A 13,926-nucleotide genomic window follows, 5' to 3' on the forward strand; every position below is an offset into this window, starting at 1 on the left:
CTTATAGACATTCTCAGCCAGCTGAGTTTTCTATTTTTCGTTGGCTCTTCCAATATTAATCTTAGTAGTCCTGACAGTTGGTAGTTTCTACCAGTTGTTTATGTTGATGCTGGCCATCTCCATATCTCACTTGTAGTGAGATACTAATATCCAGCAGGTTGTGACCCAGTAACCAGTCCCCCGTACAGCGTTACTTGGGATGTGGGCATCATCCATCCAAAGAATGTGGCCAATCCAGTATGGGATGTTTATATTAGCTACCTCCTTGATGTTGATGCATTTTCAGTCTTGGCTGTTGAATGTGCAAAGCAGAAGAGCTTTACACGGAGGGTTCTAGGTGCCCTCCGTGGATGAGCTAAAGCTATATGGCTGCAATGATGAAAAGAATGTGTCATTCAGAATCAACAGGGTTGCATTGTGGCACCAACAGTTTATGGCTTCCAGCATTGCCCTGTCATAACTCATGATGTACCAAGTTTTGAAGGACTAGAGTTAAACCATGGATGGAGACAAATCCTCTGTCTCCATCCTGTCCAATTCCTCTGTCACTCCCTTTCCCCAACTCCCCCCCCCATAAAATATTCGCTAACGGTGCTTTCTATTTTGCCAGGAATTGGGTTTTCAGTAGTTTGTATCCCCATTTTTGTTGGAAATGGGGATCCAAGGAATGGCTTTGAATGTGGTAAATCTCTCTTTAGGAAGTTAATGTCTCTGGAGCTTAGATTTTGTGTTTTCCTTCTTGCAGCATTGCAAACGTACTTAATGCTGAGCATCTCCAGTGTCTTCTGTATTTATTGCAGACTTGTAATTTTATTTATTTCCATTTTTCAGGGGTTGCTAAAAAAACATGAAGCATTTGAAACTGATTTCACGGTTCACCGTGATCGAGTGCATGATGTTTGTGCAAATGGTGAGGAGTTGGTAAAGAAGGTAAGGGTTTTTAAATTTACTTGAACCTATTTTCTATTGCTTATTGTGTAGATTTTTGTTTGTTTTTAGCTGCATATGTGGAAGACCCATGTCTTTCTATCCTTGGGTCTGTTGAATTTTCTTTTTTGCTCAACCACTTGAAACTGGAGCTTTTGAATAAATGCTCTACACCATTTATTAACTTCATACAGTATAGAGGACTTTATCCCTCTCACTCTTCACTGTTAAGTACTCTCCAGTGCAAAGATTGAATTGATTATACAAGGTATTTCAATAAATTGTGTTTATTTCATTGAGTACTTGTGTATATTTGACTTTTACAAAATATTTGCCAATATGGTGATCTCTGCTTTAGTTGCTTTAATATTAGAGTTTGTAAAGATGTGCATAATTGTATGTGCAGCAAATAACAATCTATGCTGAAGCTGTTTGCTGTTATCAACAGAACAATCATTACGTTGAGAATATTACAGCAAAGATGAAGGGATTGCAAGCAAAGGTCTCAGAGTTGGAGAAAGCAGCTGCTCAAAGGAAAGCAAAGCTGGATGAGAATTCTGCATTCTTGCAGTTTAATTGGAAGGCAGATGTGGTTGAGTCATGGATAGGTAAGCCTATGTGCAATAATGAATTTGCGGGCCATTAAAAGTTAGTTGGTAAATAAAGGGGCAGCACAGTAGTGTAGCAGTTAGCATACAACTGTTAACAGAGTCAACAACCCGTGTTCAATACCTACTGCCGCCTGTAATGTGTTTGTACCTTCTCCCCATGAACCACGTGGGATTCCTCCAGGTGATCCCATTTCCTCCTATGTTCCAAAAACGTACTGTTAGGGTTAGTGAGTATTGGGCAGGCTATACTGCTACTGAACATATGGTGACACTTGGGGGATAACCAGCACAAGCCTTGCTGATTTGATTTGATATAAACAATGCTTTTCACAGTATGTTTCGATATTTCGATGTGCATGTGACAGATAAAGCTAATCTTTTAAATAAAATGGTTTTATTTGTTAGGAAGTTAAACTGTTAAATGGTAAACATTATTCTTAGGTGTTGTTGCTATTGCCGACTTCACCTGGCAACTCTTTCCAGATTCCTACTACCCTTTTAGGAATTTTTCCCCCAGATCCCCTTTAAACTTCCACCCACTCAACTTAAACAATGTTATCTAGATTTAGATTCCCCTAGTATGGGAAAGAGACACTGGTTCTTTCTCTAATTTTACATAATTTTATCATGACGCCTCTTGTCCTCCTTCACTCCAGGGAAATTAAAACCAAGATATCCATCTCATCTTGTAACTCAGGCTCTCCAATCCAGGAGGCATCCTTATGAAACTTCTCGGCACCCTCTCCAGCTTAATCACGTTCTTCCTGTAGTGCGGCAACCAGAATGGCACTCAATGCTCCAAGAGCAGACAAACCAACATATAACTCTAATGTGATATCCCAGCTTTTGTACTCAGTGTCTTGGCTGATGAAGGCAAGCATGCTATGAGGAAGGTGTTTTCAGAAAATGTGTACTTGTACCTCAAAGTCTCTCTGTTCAACAACACCCCTCCCTCCCAGGGCATGTAATTCACTGCGTATATTTTGCCTTGGTTTAATTTCTCAAAATGCATCTGCACTTCTCTGAGCATCCTCTGCCTACACCACCAAGCTAGTTTTGTATTTGGTCTACTAGCCTACCCTGGATCCCATGTGTTCTACCCTTCTAGAACTACTTACCATGCGGGATCTTGTCAAAGCTTTGCTAAAGACTGCGTAGATGTCTACTGCCCTGCCCTCATCAATCCTTTTGGTCATCTCTGCAGAAAGAAAACTCAGAAAACTGAGAGACATTTAAAAAAAAATGATGACTGATTTTTGAGTTTGATAAAATCAGTCTCTTGGAATCCACTCAACCCAAGTACCAATTGCCTTAGAATGCTGATTTCTTAATGTCATCCAAAGTGAGTTATTCAGATTATTAGTGATTTCATGTATGTTAGAATTACTTTAAAAGGGTTTAGAGTTCTAATGTAATCTAAAGACCTTTAAGTAAAATTTAGAAATGGTTAATTCAATTTTACCTGGGAGCTACATTCAATTTGTTAAAAGAGCAGTTTTTTTTAATGATTATTGTACAACATTTCTCTTGCCACCCATTGAGGTCTGGGGGTGCAGGTGAGTCATTTTAAGAGTTTACAACTTGACATACTACACCCAGTTCTTAGTACAAGCAGTGAAGATGTCTTAAGGCTTTTACAAAATAAACATTTGAGTACAGGTTTCAAAAAGATATACCGTTTGTCCTCTTCAAGCCTTGGTGTTGAATATTAGCAAACTATTGCTGCATTAAACTTGATTCCATATTTGTTGAAATATTAAAATATGAAAATTCAGAAAGGTAGTAGCCAAGTAATATTTCTCTTTCTCTAGCTTGAGAACTAGTGTTTCTGCTAGAACTTGCTGTTCTAGCAGTCAATAGCAGACAGCAGATAAAACTTCATGAACATAAAGAAGAGAGGGTGTTTAGAAAGTGTACTCAATAGCTTAGAATCCAGGCAGCAGAATGCATTGCCACCTTGGAGATATTAAAATTTGGAAAAGAGTAAGCACTTGGCTAATGTCATGTGAAATATTGTTTACTATATTTTTCTTTTTTAGGTGAGAAGGAAAATAGTCTGAAGACAGATGATTATGGACGTGATCTCTCCTCTGTACAAACATTGCTCACTAAACAGGTATTTCTCTTTACCCCTGGTTGACCAATTACAAGTGGTTAATTAAACTTTTGGCCTTCTGGGTCCCAGACCATTTTTTGGGTTGAGGGTGTGGGATGGCAGGAGGAGATAGGAAATGTAGAGCAAAGAAGAGTTTTCTATAGTTTTGTACGAAGATGGATATGAAGGAAATTTAAATTAGCCTTTTGCAAATAAAAAGGCAAATTTAAAATTTAATGATTTTATTATCCAAATAAAACCAAAATGTATTTGTAACACTCAGCAGGTCAGACAACATGTGGGGAAAGACAACCAGTTAGCATTTCAGGCTGAGTGAGTGTTTCTGTTTTTATTGCAGATTTCTAGAAGTTTTTGATTTTGATTTTTTTTATTATATCATGCTCTTCATAAGTAAGCTTGAAATATTCTCAGTTTTCCATATTAAGATTTTATAGGATCATCTCTACTGTGTTGCTATGATGGCATGAAAATCCATTACAAGGAGTCACCTTATTCCTTGTGAATGGTTTTTAAAAAGGCAGAATAAATTTTAGAAATAATAAAGAATTTCAGGATATTGGGGAAAGAGGGAGGAGTAGGTTCAAAAGAGTGATCATAATGATCTGGTCAGATATCATCTCCTTTTATCTCACTGATTTACTATGGAGGCAAAGCAGTCTTATGCTGAATTGTAGTGATCAATTTGTGTATGATGTTGCATCATAAGCAACATTGTGATAAGTAACCTGGTTTTTTTTTGTTCAATAAATTTGAGAACTAAACTTCAGTGAATATGCTGTATAGAATTCACCGCTGTTTCAATAGTGAATGGAAATTTGATTCTGCATGATGAGGGCAATGTCTTGACTGAAAATGGAGTGTCCAACAGTACTGAAATAAATTGTCTGCTGAAATTCTATGCTCTAATCTTGAGAATGAGACACAACCCCTACTCTTCGCACTCAGAGACAAGACTGCTACCTACTATGGGTGAAACCATTCTGATTATTTTTCCATGTTTTTGTTGGAATCTCCTAAAAACAAAAAGGGGTGTACTTGAAACGCTTCTCTGATGTTGTCAATTGAATTGACCATTAAGAAGGTAATAAGTTTGGCTAACAAAAGGCATCATGTTCTTCCCTTTTTGATTGCAATCTTAACCAACCACAATCCATATAAACATATAAATTTGTTAAGCTAGATTCTTTCAGTGCTTTGTTTCTCCATAGATGTTAATAACTGGATAAACCACTAGCTTTAACTTCATTAGGAAAGGGTAGGTATAATGTTGGTTTTTGTCTTTCACAGGAAACATTTGATGCTGGGCTACAGGCTTTCCAGCAGGAGGGGATTGCTAACATTACAGCTCTAAAGGATCAGTTACTGGCAGCCAAGCACATTCAGTCCAAAGCTATTGAAGCACGTCATGCTTCGTTAATGAAAAGATGGAATCAGCTGTTGGCCAATTCAGCTGAAAGAAAGAAGAAACTGCTTGAAGCCCAGGAGCATTACAGAAAAGTAAATACTCTTAAAAGTAAAATTACCTGTGTATAAATACTATGGAGGGTCTAGGTAGCTGTGTACATACATCTATTGATGCTTCTGGACACATCTTCAGTGATGTTCCTGGAATCATCGGGTGTTTCGGGTCTTTCAACATCATACAGCCTCCTCCAGGTGATCCAGCCGGGGCTGATCAGACCCCAGCTTGTGTCCAGATGGCTAGCTACTTATGACTCCATGGCTCCCCTCTTTTGAGCCACAGCCATCTTGAGGCCCTCTCTGCCGCATCGGTGGTACTATGGATGGCTCTCCTCTTCCTCTCTCCTTCGATGCCCAAAATGCTGAAGGCTCTAACTAAAGAATGGGCTACGAATCCCCTATAACCAACCTCCACTGGGAGACACCTCGCTCTCCATCCAGACTGCTGATAGTTGCTGACCAGTCTTGCGTACTTGGAGAGCTCTGCGATACTGACAATCATTGTTGTCATGGCTTGCAGCTTCCTATCAACCCCTCCCTTTGCCGTTGCCTCCAGAATTTGGTTAACATCTTCATCAAACTGCTTCCACAGTGAAGTCATGTTAGCTGTAGGCCATTTGATCCGCCTCCTGTTAGACTTCATGTTAGAGGGATTAGTTTGCAGAGGAAATTCTGTTTTCCCTAGCTGAAGGATCAAAAGACAAGGGACAGAGCTTTGCTGTTATTGGTAGAAGGTTGGGAAGGTCATTGAGAAAACTGTTTTTCACTGGAAGCTGGTGGAGGTTTAGGACTCTACCTGAATGAATAGTTGAGGCAGTAATTGTTGCAAAGTTTTGAAATAAGTGTCTGGATGGGTATTCGAAGAGCAACGGCACAGATCAAATGCTGGACTAAAGGCAGATTAGTTTGGGATAGCTCTGTTCTGATTTGCATTGACACAGTTGATAAATATCTTACTGCCTGTTATGCCACTGCCGTTTAGGGCAGATATGAAGGTCCTCATTCGCTGTCTGTGTAGAAGGATTCTTCACTAGTGGTTTTGTAACAACTGTTTTTTGACCAGTCGGTGTTGTTAGCTCTGAGCTGAATCCCTGAACCTGGAGGACCAGTTGGCCACTTTTACTCAGTCCTGTACCCTTTAACCTGTTTGGCATAGATGACCTGCCAAGAGCCAAAGCTTAAATCCCTGACTCCAGCCAACATAGTTCTCTGGGTCGCTGAGGCACGCAGGCCTCCAAACCCTACGGCAAGGTTGTGGTGCCTTATGGTCTTGTATTTTCCCTTATGGTCTTGTATTTTTGTGTAGTTGGAAATCAGAGCAATCTATATGTTTACTATCTAAAGGGCTTGTTTACTGACATTCCTGTATACTGGAGCAGAAACAAACCTCTGGAGGAACTCAGTAGGTTGAGCAGCATCTGTAAGGGAGGGAGGAAAGAACTGTTGATGTTTTGGGTCCAGATCCTGCACCGGGACTGATATATACTCTTTCTTTTCCACAGCTTGAAGATCTCTTCTTGACCTTTGCTAAGAAAGCTTCAGCTTTTAACAGTTGGTTTGAGAATGCAGAGGAGGACCTCACAGATCCAGTGCGATGCAACTCTCTGGAGGAGATAAAAGCCTTGCGTGAAGCTCATGAGGCTTTCCGTTCATCTCTGAGCTCAGCTCAAACTGACTTTAACCAACTGGCTGAGCTTGATCGTCAAATCAAGAGTTACCGGATGTTTTCTAATCCCTACACCTGGTTTACTATGGAAGCACTGGAGGAAACTTGGAGAAACTTGCAGAAAATCATAAAAGTGAGCAATTTTCTTTAAAATATAATGGAAGGGAAAATGATCAGGGAATGGGACAAGTATAGGCCACTTGGATTCTTTTGAACCTGCTCCATTACAGTATTCAGTAAGAACATGGCAAATCATTTATTTTGCCCTATTCTTTTGTATAGATTCCTGTAGTTAAAAAGAAAAAGGAATAATTTATCTTGAGTATGCTTACTGATTTATTGTGGTTGACCAGGACTTCTGAAGATGCATATCAATTAGAGTGAAGCAATTTCTCTACATCCCAGTCTGGGTGTCTCACTTCTCTGTAATGCTCCCCCTATTCTGAGACTAATCCCTTGTTCTAGGTTCCTGGCGTAGAAGTAAGCCATCCAAAGGATGTAAAATGCTCTTTGGCGGTACTGTGCTGGAGGTGAGGTGGTCTCTGGTAGTCCTACACTAGGGATAAAAGTGAACCTTCTAATCATGTAATCTTGATGTTGTTAAAGCTCACTGGTGAATCTCAGGTTAGGTAGGAATGTCTGGTACAGATTACTGTAAAGGTGAACGTGCTATAATATCATGCTGCCCTACAAATGTATGTGCAGAAGTGGGTCTCCAGATGTTAAAGTTCTTTTTGCTACTTTTAGGAGTACAGCTTTATGTTCCTAGAAAGGCAACGAAACTGATAGTTGCTAATGTTCTGCTGAAAAATGTATTTACATTTGGGACTATTTATATTTTCAATTAATTAGTTGGTTTGTTTCTGACAGTGGCACGATAAAATCATTGCTTAGAATCCAATAGACTTCTGCACTATCCGCCGCATTTGTAACTTCAGTTAAATTGAGCCAAACAGCAACAACCTCATTTGAATCTTTGCTGGCCTCTGTTTTGTTTTTATTCCATCCAAAGTCAATGCATTTTTCTGTAATATCGATTCTCCCGTTGTTTTGGATACGAGATTTGAATAATTTTTTTTGTTGTTGAGACAGATGTACTGCCATATTTTGCAGCTGGTTAATTTTTTTAGTTTAATAAATGGTAACTCACATTGCCCTTGGCCTATTGTAGCACTAAAGCTATCTTATTGGTACCTTAACAGGAACGAGAAATGGAATTGCAGAAAGAACAGAGGCGCCAAGAAGAGAATGATAAATTACGTCAGGAATTTGCACAACATGCGAACACTTTTCACCAATGGCTGCAGGAAACAAGGTGAGGTGTTCCTTTTTAAAGCTCACATTGTTCTGCTTTATACAGTAGGGTTTGTGTTAATATATAAAGCACTTGATCTACCTGCATGGAAAGAGTTAATTTTTTAAAAGTTGCATAAATTGCATTTTTATTCTTTTGTATGAATGTCCAGGCCAACAAGTTAGTACTTTCATGTTGGAACTGGATGATGTAAATTAGACCATGAGGATCTGGAACACTGCTTCCAAAAAGCTGTTAATGTTGTGAGTTATTTTAAAATGTTGAAAAAGCTGATAGATTTTGGTAATCATGTTGAAGATAGATGACATCCTGATGAAGGTCACCCATTATCTAACTAAATGCTGAAACAGCATTTGAGGATAAACCTCTATTCCTATATGTGGTCATTAGTGGAAAAAGGGACGGCAGGAGACAGGAGTGGAATCTCATCCTATCACTGTCTGGTAGTAGCAGTGATACACCTTCAAGCAGGTGTCATGGGCCAGGAGAAGGATCCCTGGCTGAATTTGTCCCACTTTCATTTGATAAACCTAATTGCAGGACCGGACATTGCATGGTGGACTCAGTTGGTTCATTTAGAGCTGGGAATTAAATTGACAGGCCTCCCTGACAGATACATTATCTGTGTGATTTATTGAACCTTCTACTGTAAGTTGCAATTGCTATTTTAAAGTATCTTTGCTTTTAAACATTCTTGAAGAAACAATTGCTTGATTTTCTTGGTCACAATGAATTGCAAGTTTCATGCATAATGCCATGTTGTCCTTTATCCTTGTGGCTGTGCAAGCTCCACCACGGAGCTGTCTGCTGTAAACCTTCTGCCCTCCACCTAACCTTTTTTTTAAGCATCTCTTTAAATCTGTCTTGATACAGTGGTCAACCCTTTGAAAATTTCTTCCAGCCTCTAAAATATTGATTGCTTATCAAATGCTTCTATAGGTAATATAATGCAGCCATGTCTGAAAGTAGTGGTAACTAATGTTTGTTGCATTATGATGAATTTGCAATTTTATGCTGATTAATGAATTTTGTTGTTCTCTCCTCTCCTTGCCCCATCCTGGAATTTCTTCTTCTCTACTGCTGCCTGATGCTTGGATGCTGTCTACAGGACATACCTACTGGATGGGTTAATATTGCTTTTTGTATTGTACTTTGCTATGATCTTGTCTGCCTGTTGCTTGTTGCCATCTTTTTGTGTTCTTTCTTTTGATTTATGGTGGGAGAGGATGATGGAAATCTTAACTAACAAACCAAGGCCAAAACCTATTGGTGTAAGTGATTTCATTAAGAGTGGGAAAAAAAAGCTATCTGATCTTTCCCACCATTTACAGTTATTGCTAATAAAAGGGAAAGGTTATTTTAGCATTGAAAGAATGATTTCCTGTAACAATTAAGAGTAAAATGCAACAATTTTAGCAAGAATATTGATCTAAATCTGATAGCTATGGATTCTGGAAAGCAGATACAAAACCCATTAAATATTGCAGAAAGTCTGAAAAGAGAAACTGAATTACTTTTTCAGATTAATCTTTCATGAGCATTGTTCCTTGCCTAAAATGTTGATTCCTTTTTGTTTATTGCATGAGTGTCAGTCCATTGATGTCTGTAATTCTCAGACCAAAGATGTGGGATGTGCAGCTTGCACAGTGGTTGGGTAGATGAAGTACTGAAGCAGTGTGTCAGCAAGGATTTTTAATTCACTGAATTGGGAATTGGCGGTGCCAGAATGAAGAGTGAGCAATACTCTTATTTAAAACAAGTGTGGGTCACTGCAGGGAGCGTGCAGAAGTATATTTTTCATAAATATATTTATTAGAGAATTTGGATGTATAGACTTTTCTGACTAGATAGCCCAACTGTCTTTGTTTTGAGATTATATTTGTAAAACTCATACAGTACTTCTGATTTTTCAACATGAGCATGGTGCAAATTGTGTTACAATGTAGCCTTCGGTTCCAAACTCATTTATATATGTGTTCTTTCTTTTTCAATCTTGTCTTCTTTTTCCTAATAGCATAGCATATCGTCGTGTCATTCATGTCTATCAGTATGAAGTTGGGGATGATCTGACTGGAAGGTTTTTCTTTCTTCCTCATTTTTCTGTGTTGTTTGCAACGCACTTGCCTATTTGCCATCTGAATGGGATTTTCCTCCGATACTAACATCACTGCTATAAGCTCACAGCTTTTGTTAATTCCCTTAAGAGTAGGGCTTCTTGGGTAAATTAAATGATGTGCCTTTACTATGCCACTGCTATCATCGTGAGCAGGTCTAACATTGCATGGAGTAACTGGTGATAATGGATCCCAGTTGCCTTTTGCCTGAGGTACAATTGATCTTGGGGTCTGTGTCACAGAAATTCAGTGTGAACATCAAAACTTTTTAAAAATATCTTGCTCCTAGCTTCAAGACACTGATTTCTTCCTTGACAAAGTCATCAAATGGTCAGCATAGTCATCATTTTACTGACATGTTATTTGACCAATGAGTGGATTGTATTCAAATACTCTTTTTAATGTTCATTTAGGAGAGATGGTGTTACAGTGCTTCCAATCCCTTGTTATTCTTGAAGGAAGGTGGTGATTTTGACAAATGTTGGAACCTAAACTGCATTCAGGAAGCCTAACGGATTTCAGTTTTCAGACCTTACCACCCAGTCTCACATACACCCTCCTTACAGATGCCAAGTCCAAATTATGAATTGTTTTCTGCCACTGTCAGGGATCACATGATGTAGCATGAAATGAACATAGTGTATCACTGCCCCTGTGTTTTCAGCCACTCATAGAATCATCGGGGATATGCTTTAAAAACTTTGAGCCCATAATGGCAACTGTGCCACCATTTCATCTCATACATGTCCCAAGAGAGCTAATTTGATTCGAGGCTTTTCATCTCAGACCGTTGACACACTGGTTAGACCTGAGGGCAGATTTTGAAATGGATAATTAAAAACAAAAAAAAGAGGAGCCTTCATTTGCACAATCATAACTTGAATCTTTGAGCTCAGAGACTATTTTATCCAGGTGTTCCATATGCAGACGAGCACATGGAGGATCTGCATCTCCACCCACTCCATTCTTGAATAATCCTCACTGAATAACCGGTGACTATAAATCCAGCTCACATTCAGCTTGGTAGGTTTAGGTTTTGTTCTAAGTTTTTGATGCTTCGATGACCCCTGTACTTAATCAGAACGTAAGAAATAGGAACTTATTCACTTTGTGGGCAGGGATGTGGGCTAAGATGCTGGTCCTGAATCATGATGACATAATGAAAGAATCAAGTTTTTGAAGGAATGCCTCCATTATGGATGGATATGACATTTTTGTTTATTTTGGTAGCTCTTAAATTATGATTTTGGTTCCCATTGTCTTTCCTTGGAGAATAATTTCGAAAGGTTCAAAGGTGCATTTTTATCAAAGTGTGTATGCCGTATATAACTGAGATTTGTCTTCTCCAGATAGCCAAGGAACAAAACCATAGAAGTCAGTTCAAAGAGAAAGAGAAAACCCACCCCCAGCACACAAAACAGTAACACAATCATCAATCTCCTTATCCCCCTCTACCCCAAAAAATGCAACCAGAGCATCAACCCCAACCCCCTTGCCTGCACAAAAAAACGAGAAATAACTTGTAAAAGCACAGAATATAAAAATCATAAGACTGAGAAAATCCATATTGCGAAGTCCAAATCATAAATGCAGAACCTCAGTAATATCCTCTGACATCACCAAAAGAGGGAGACACCTTTTAAAAAGTAAAATGGTATCATCAGTTGTGTAACTTAATTGAGAAAGGGATTGTTAACCTAATTACATGTTAATAAACTGTTATTTGCCTGACTTGGGAGAATTCTCATGTTATAATGCAAACTAGGCTAAAGTTCATAGGCATGTTGAAACAGAACTGCAACATTTTTTTGACAATCTTAATTAGGTTTTTTCTGATAAAACATTAATCTTCCTGCTGATTAATATGGGCCTTTATTCCAGGATGTAACATTTTACCTGAGTATTAATTTATTGAAGAAGCAACTGTGAAACTGGTTTGAGTTGCAGCTATAAACATCTATTTGCATACTTCAGAATTATTCCTGAATTCACACATGTAGATATCCATAATACTTACTGACATGCAATTTTCTTTAACAATGATGCCCACTTTATTTTCTGCCTCAGTTAATTAACACACATTCTGTGATTTAGAATAATCTTCTAGGCTTTTACCCATGTTTCTCATGCTCCATGCCCTTCGAATACTGATTTCCACTTGCCCTTTAATTACTGATTTTGTTTAGTGCATGGCTAAGATCTATACAGAACAGAGAAAGGCTTCTGTCCTAATGGTTTTAATACATTCTGACTTTAACATTCTTTATAACTGATTCATTCCACTTATGTTGGTAGAGCTCAGTTAATTTTACTCAGTCATTGAATGAACGTAAAATTAACTCGAAACTATTCCTGTTATATTGCTGCAGATTGAAGAGTTCTTCTTTTCCTCCTTCCCATCCATGATCTCAAAGTTCAAAGTAAATTTATTATCAAAGTACATACATGTCACATATACAGCTGAGATTCATTTTCTTGTGGGCATTCACAGTAAATGCCAAGAACCAATGAAAGACCACACATGACACTTAAAAACAACTAATATGCAAAAGATAACAAACTGAGCAAATACAAAAAGAAGAACAATGGAATAGTAAATAGATAAATATGGAAAACGTGAGAGGAAGAGTCCTTAAAAGTGAGTCCATAGGTTGTGGGAATAGTTCAGTGATGGGGTAAGTGAAGTTATACGCTCTGACTCAAGAGCCTGATAGTTGAGAGGTAATAACTGTTCCTGAACCTAGTGGTATGGGTCCTGAGACTCCTGTTCCTCCTTCCTGATGGCAGCAGTGAAAGAGAGCATGGCCTAGATGGTGGGGGCCCTCGATGATTGAGATGTTGCTTTCCTGTGACAGTGCTCCTTGTAGATATGCTCAGTGTTGGGGAGTACTTTACCCATGATGGACGGGGGTGTATCCACTATTTTTTGTAGGTTTTACTGTTCAGATTTAAATAAGGCATCGGAGCTGTGCTTGGCCTTGCCATCATAAGTATAAAGTGAGTAGAGCAGGGGGCTATGCAGACAGCTTCGTGGTGCGCCCGTGCTGATGGTGATTGTGGAGATGTTGCCAATCCAAACTGACTGGCTAAAAATGTAGCTCTATACTTGCTCCTCATCCTTCACGCCGACTGCCTCTGTGCTCCGTTTCTGGAGTTTAGCTCCAGTGCAGTGCATATGTTGATGTTACTCTCTCACAGCTCCTGAGCCACAAGTTTGATCCGTATCTTAGATGCTTATGGAGTTCCATGTACTGTCTAATGACTTCTGCTGGGTGCTGTGGTTTCCTTCGGTGTCCCAAAGGCATGCTGGTTGTTTAATGGGCTACAGAAAAAATATCCCTTAGTGTGGTTAACTAGCAAAGACATAAAAATTATTCATTTCTCTGTTGCCATGCACCATGTGCTCTGTTGGGCATGTGAGAAAATAAGTTGCACATCTGCAGGGGGGAAATTGGAGGCAGGAATGGGACTGATGGAATGGCTCTGGAGTTGGCATGGACCTGGTGGGGTGAGTGGCTTGTAGTAAGTAACATATTAATTAATTTAGGTTTTCCAGCTTTGGTATTTAATGAGCTGAATATTGCTGCAAAACTCTTGTTCTTGGTTTATGCAAACTAAGGCTGTTGTAGAGCAGAAGATTTTGCATTAGAAACGAGAGCAGTTGAGTCTAGCATGCCATAAATTTGTACCTTAAAAACAGAGCATTGTGGATTCAA

General features: G+C 38.9%; 1 protein-coding gene across 7 annotated transcripts in view; it reads left to right on the plus strand.

Annotated features, from left to right (window-relative positions):
- sptan1 (spectrin alpha, non-erythrocytic 1) overlaps window positions 1-13,926 on the plus strand; it is a 116,474-nt gene that overhangs the window by 94,379 nt on the left and 8,169 nt on the right. For 3 of the 7 annotated variants that reach the window (XM_063073664.1, XM_063073663.1, XM_063073665.1), the window contains 8 exons: window positions 832-930; window positions 1,376-1,535; window positions 3,578-3,654; window positions 4,942-5,151; window positions 6,618-6,914; window positions 7,984-8,096; window positions 9,205-9,222; window positions 10,111-10,173. In XM_063073664.1, coding sequence (XP_062929734.1) covers window positions 832-930; window positions 1,376-1,535; window positions 3,578-3,654; window positions 4,942-5,151; window positions 6,618-6,914; window positions 7,984-8,096; window positions 9,205-9,222; window positions 10,111-10,173 — 1,037 coding nt within the window. The remainder of the gene's footprint in view (window positions 1-831; window positions 931-1,375; window positions 1,536-3,577; window positions 3,655-4,941; window positions 5,152-6,617; window positions 6,915-7,983; window positions 8,097-9,204; window positions 9,223-10,110; window positions 10,174-13,926) is intronic. The other 4 variants (XM_063073666.1, XM_063073667.1, XM_063073669.1 and 1 more) reach the window with 2 other exon arrangements.

This window comes from Mobula hypostoma, chromosome 21, assembly GCF_963921235.1.
Source record: "Mobula hypostoma chromosome 21, sMobHyp1.1, whole genome shotgun sequence".
Classification (NCBI taxonomy): domain Eukaryota; kingdom Metazoa; phylum Chordata; class Chondrichthyes; order Myliobatiformes; family Myliobatidae; genus Mobula; species Mobula hypostoma.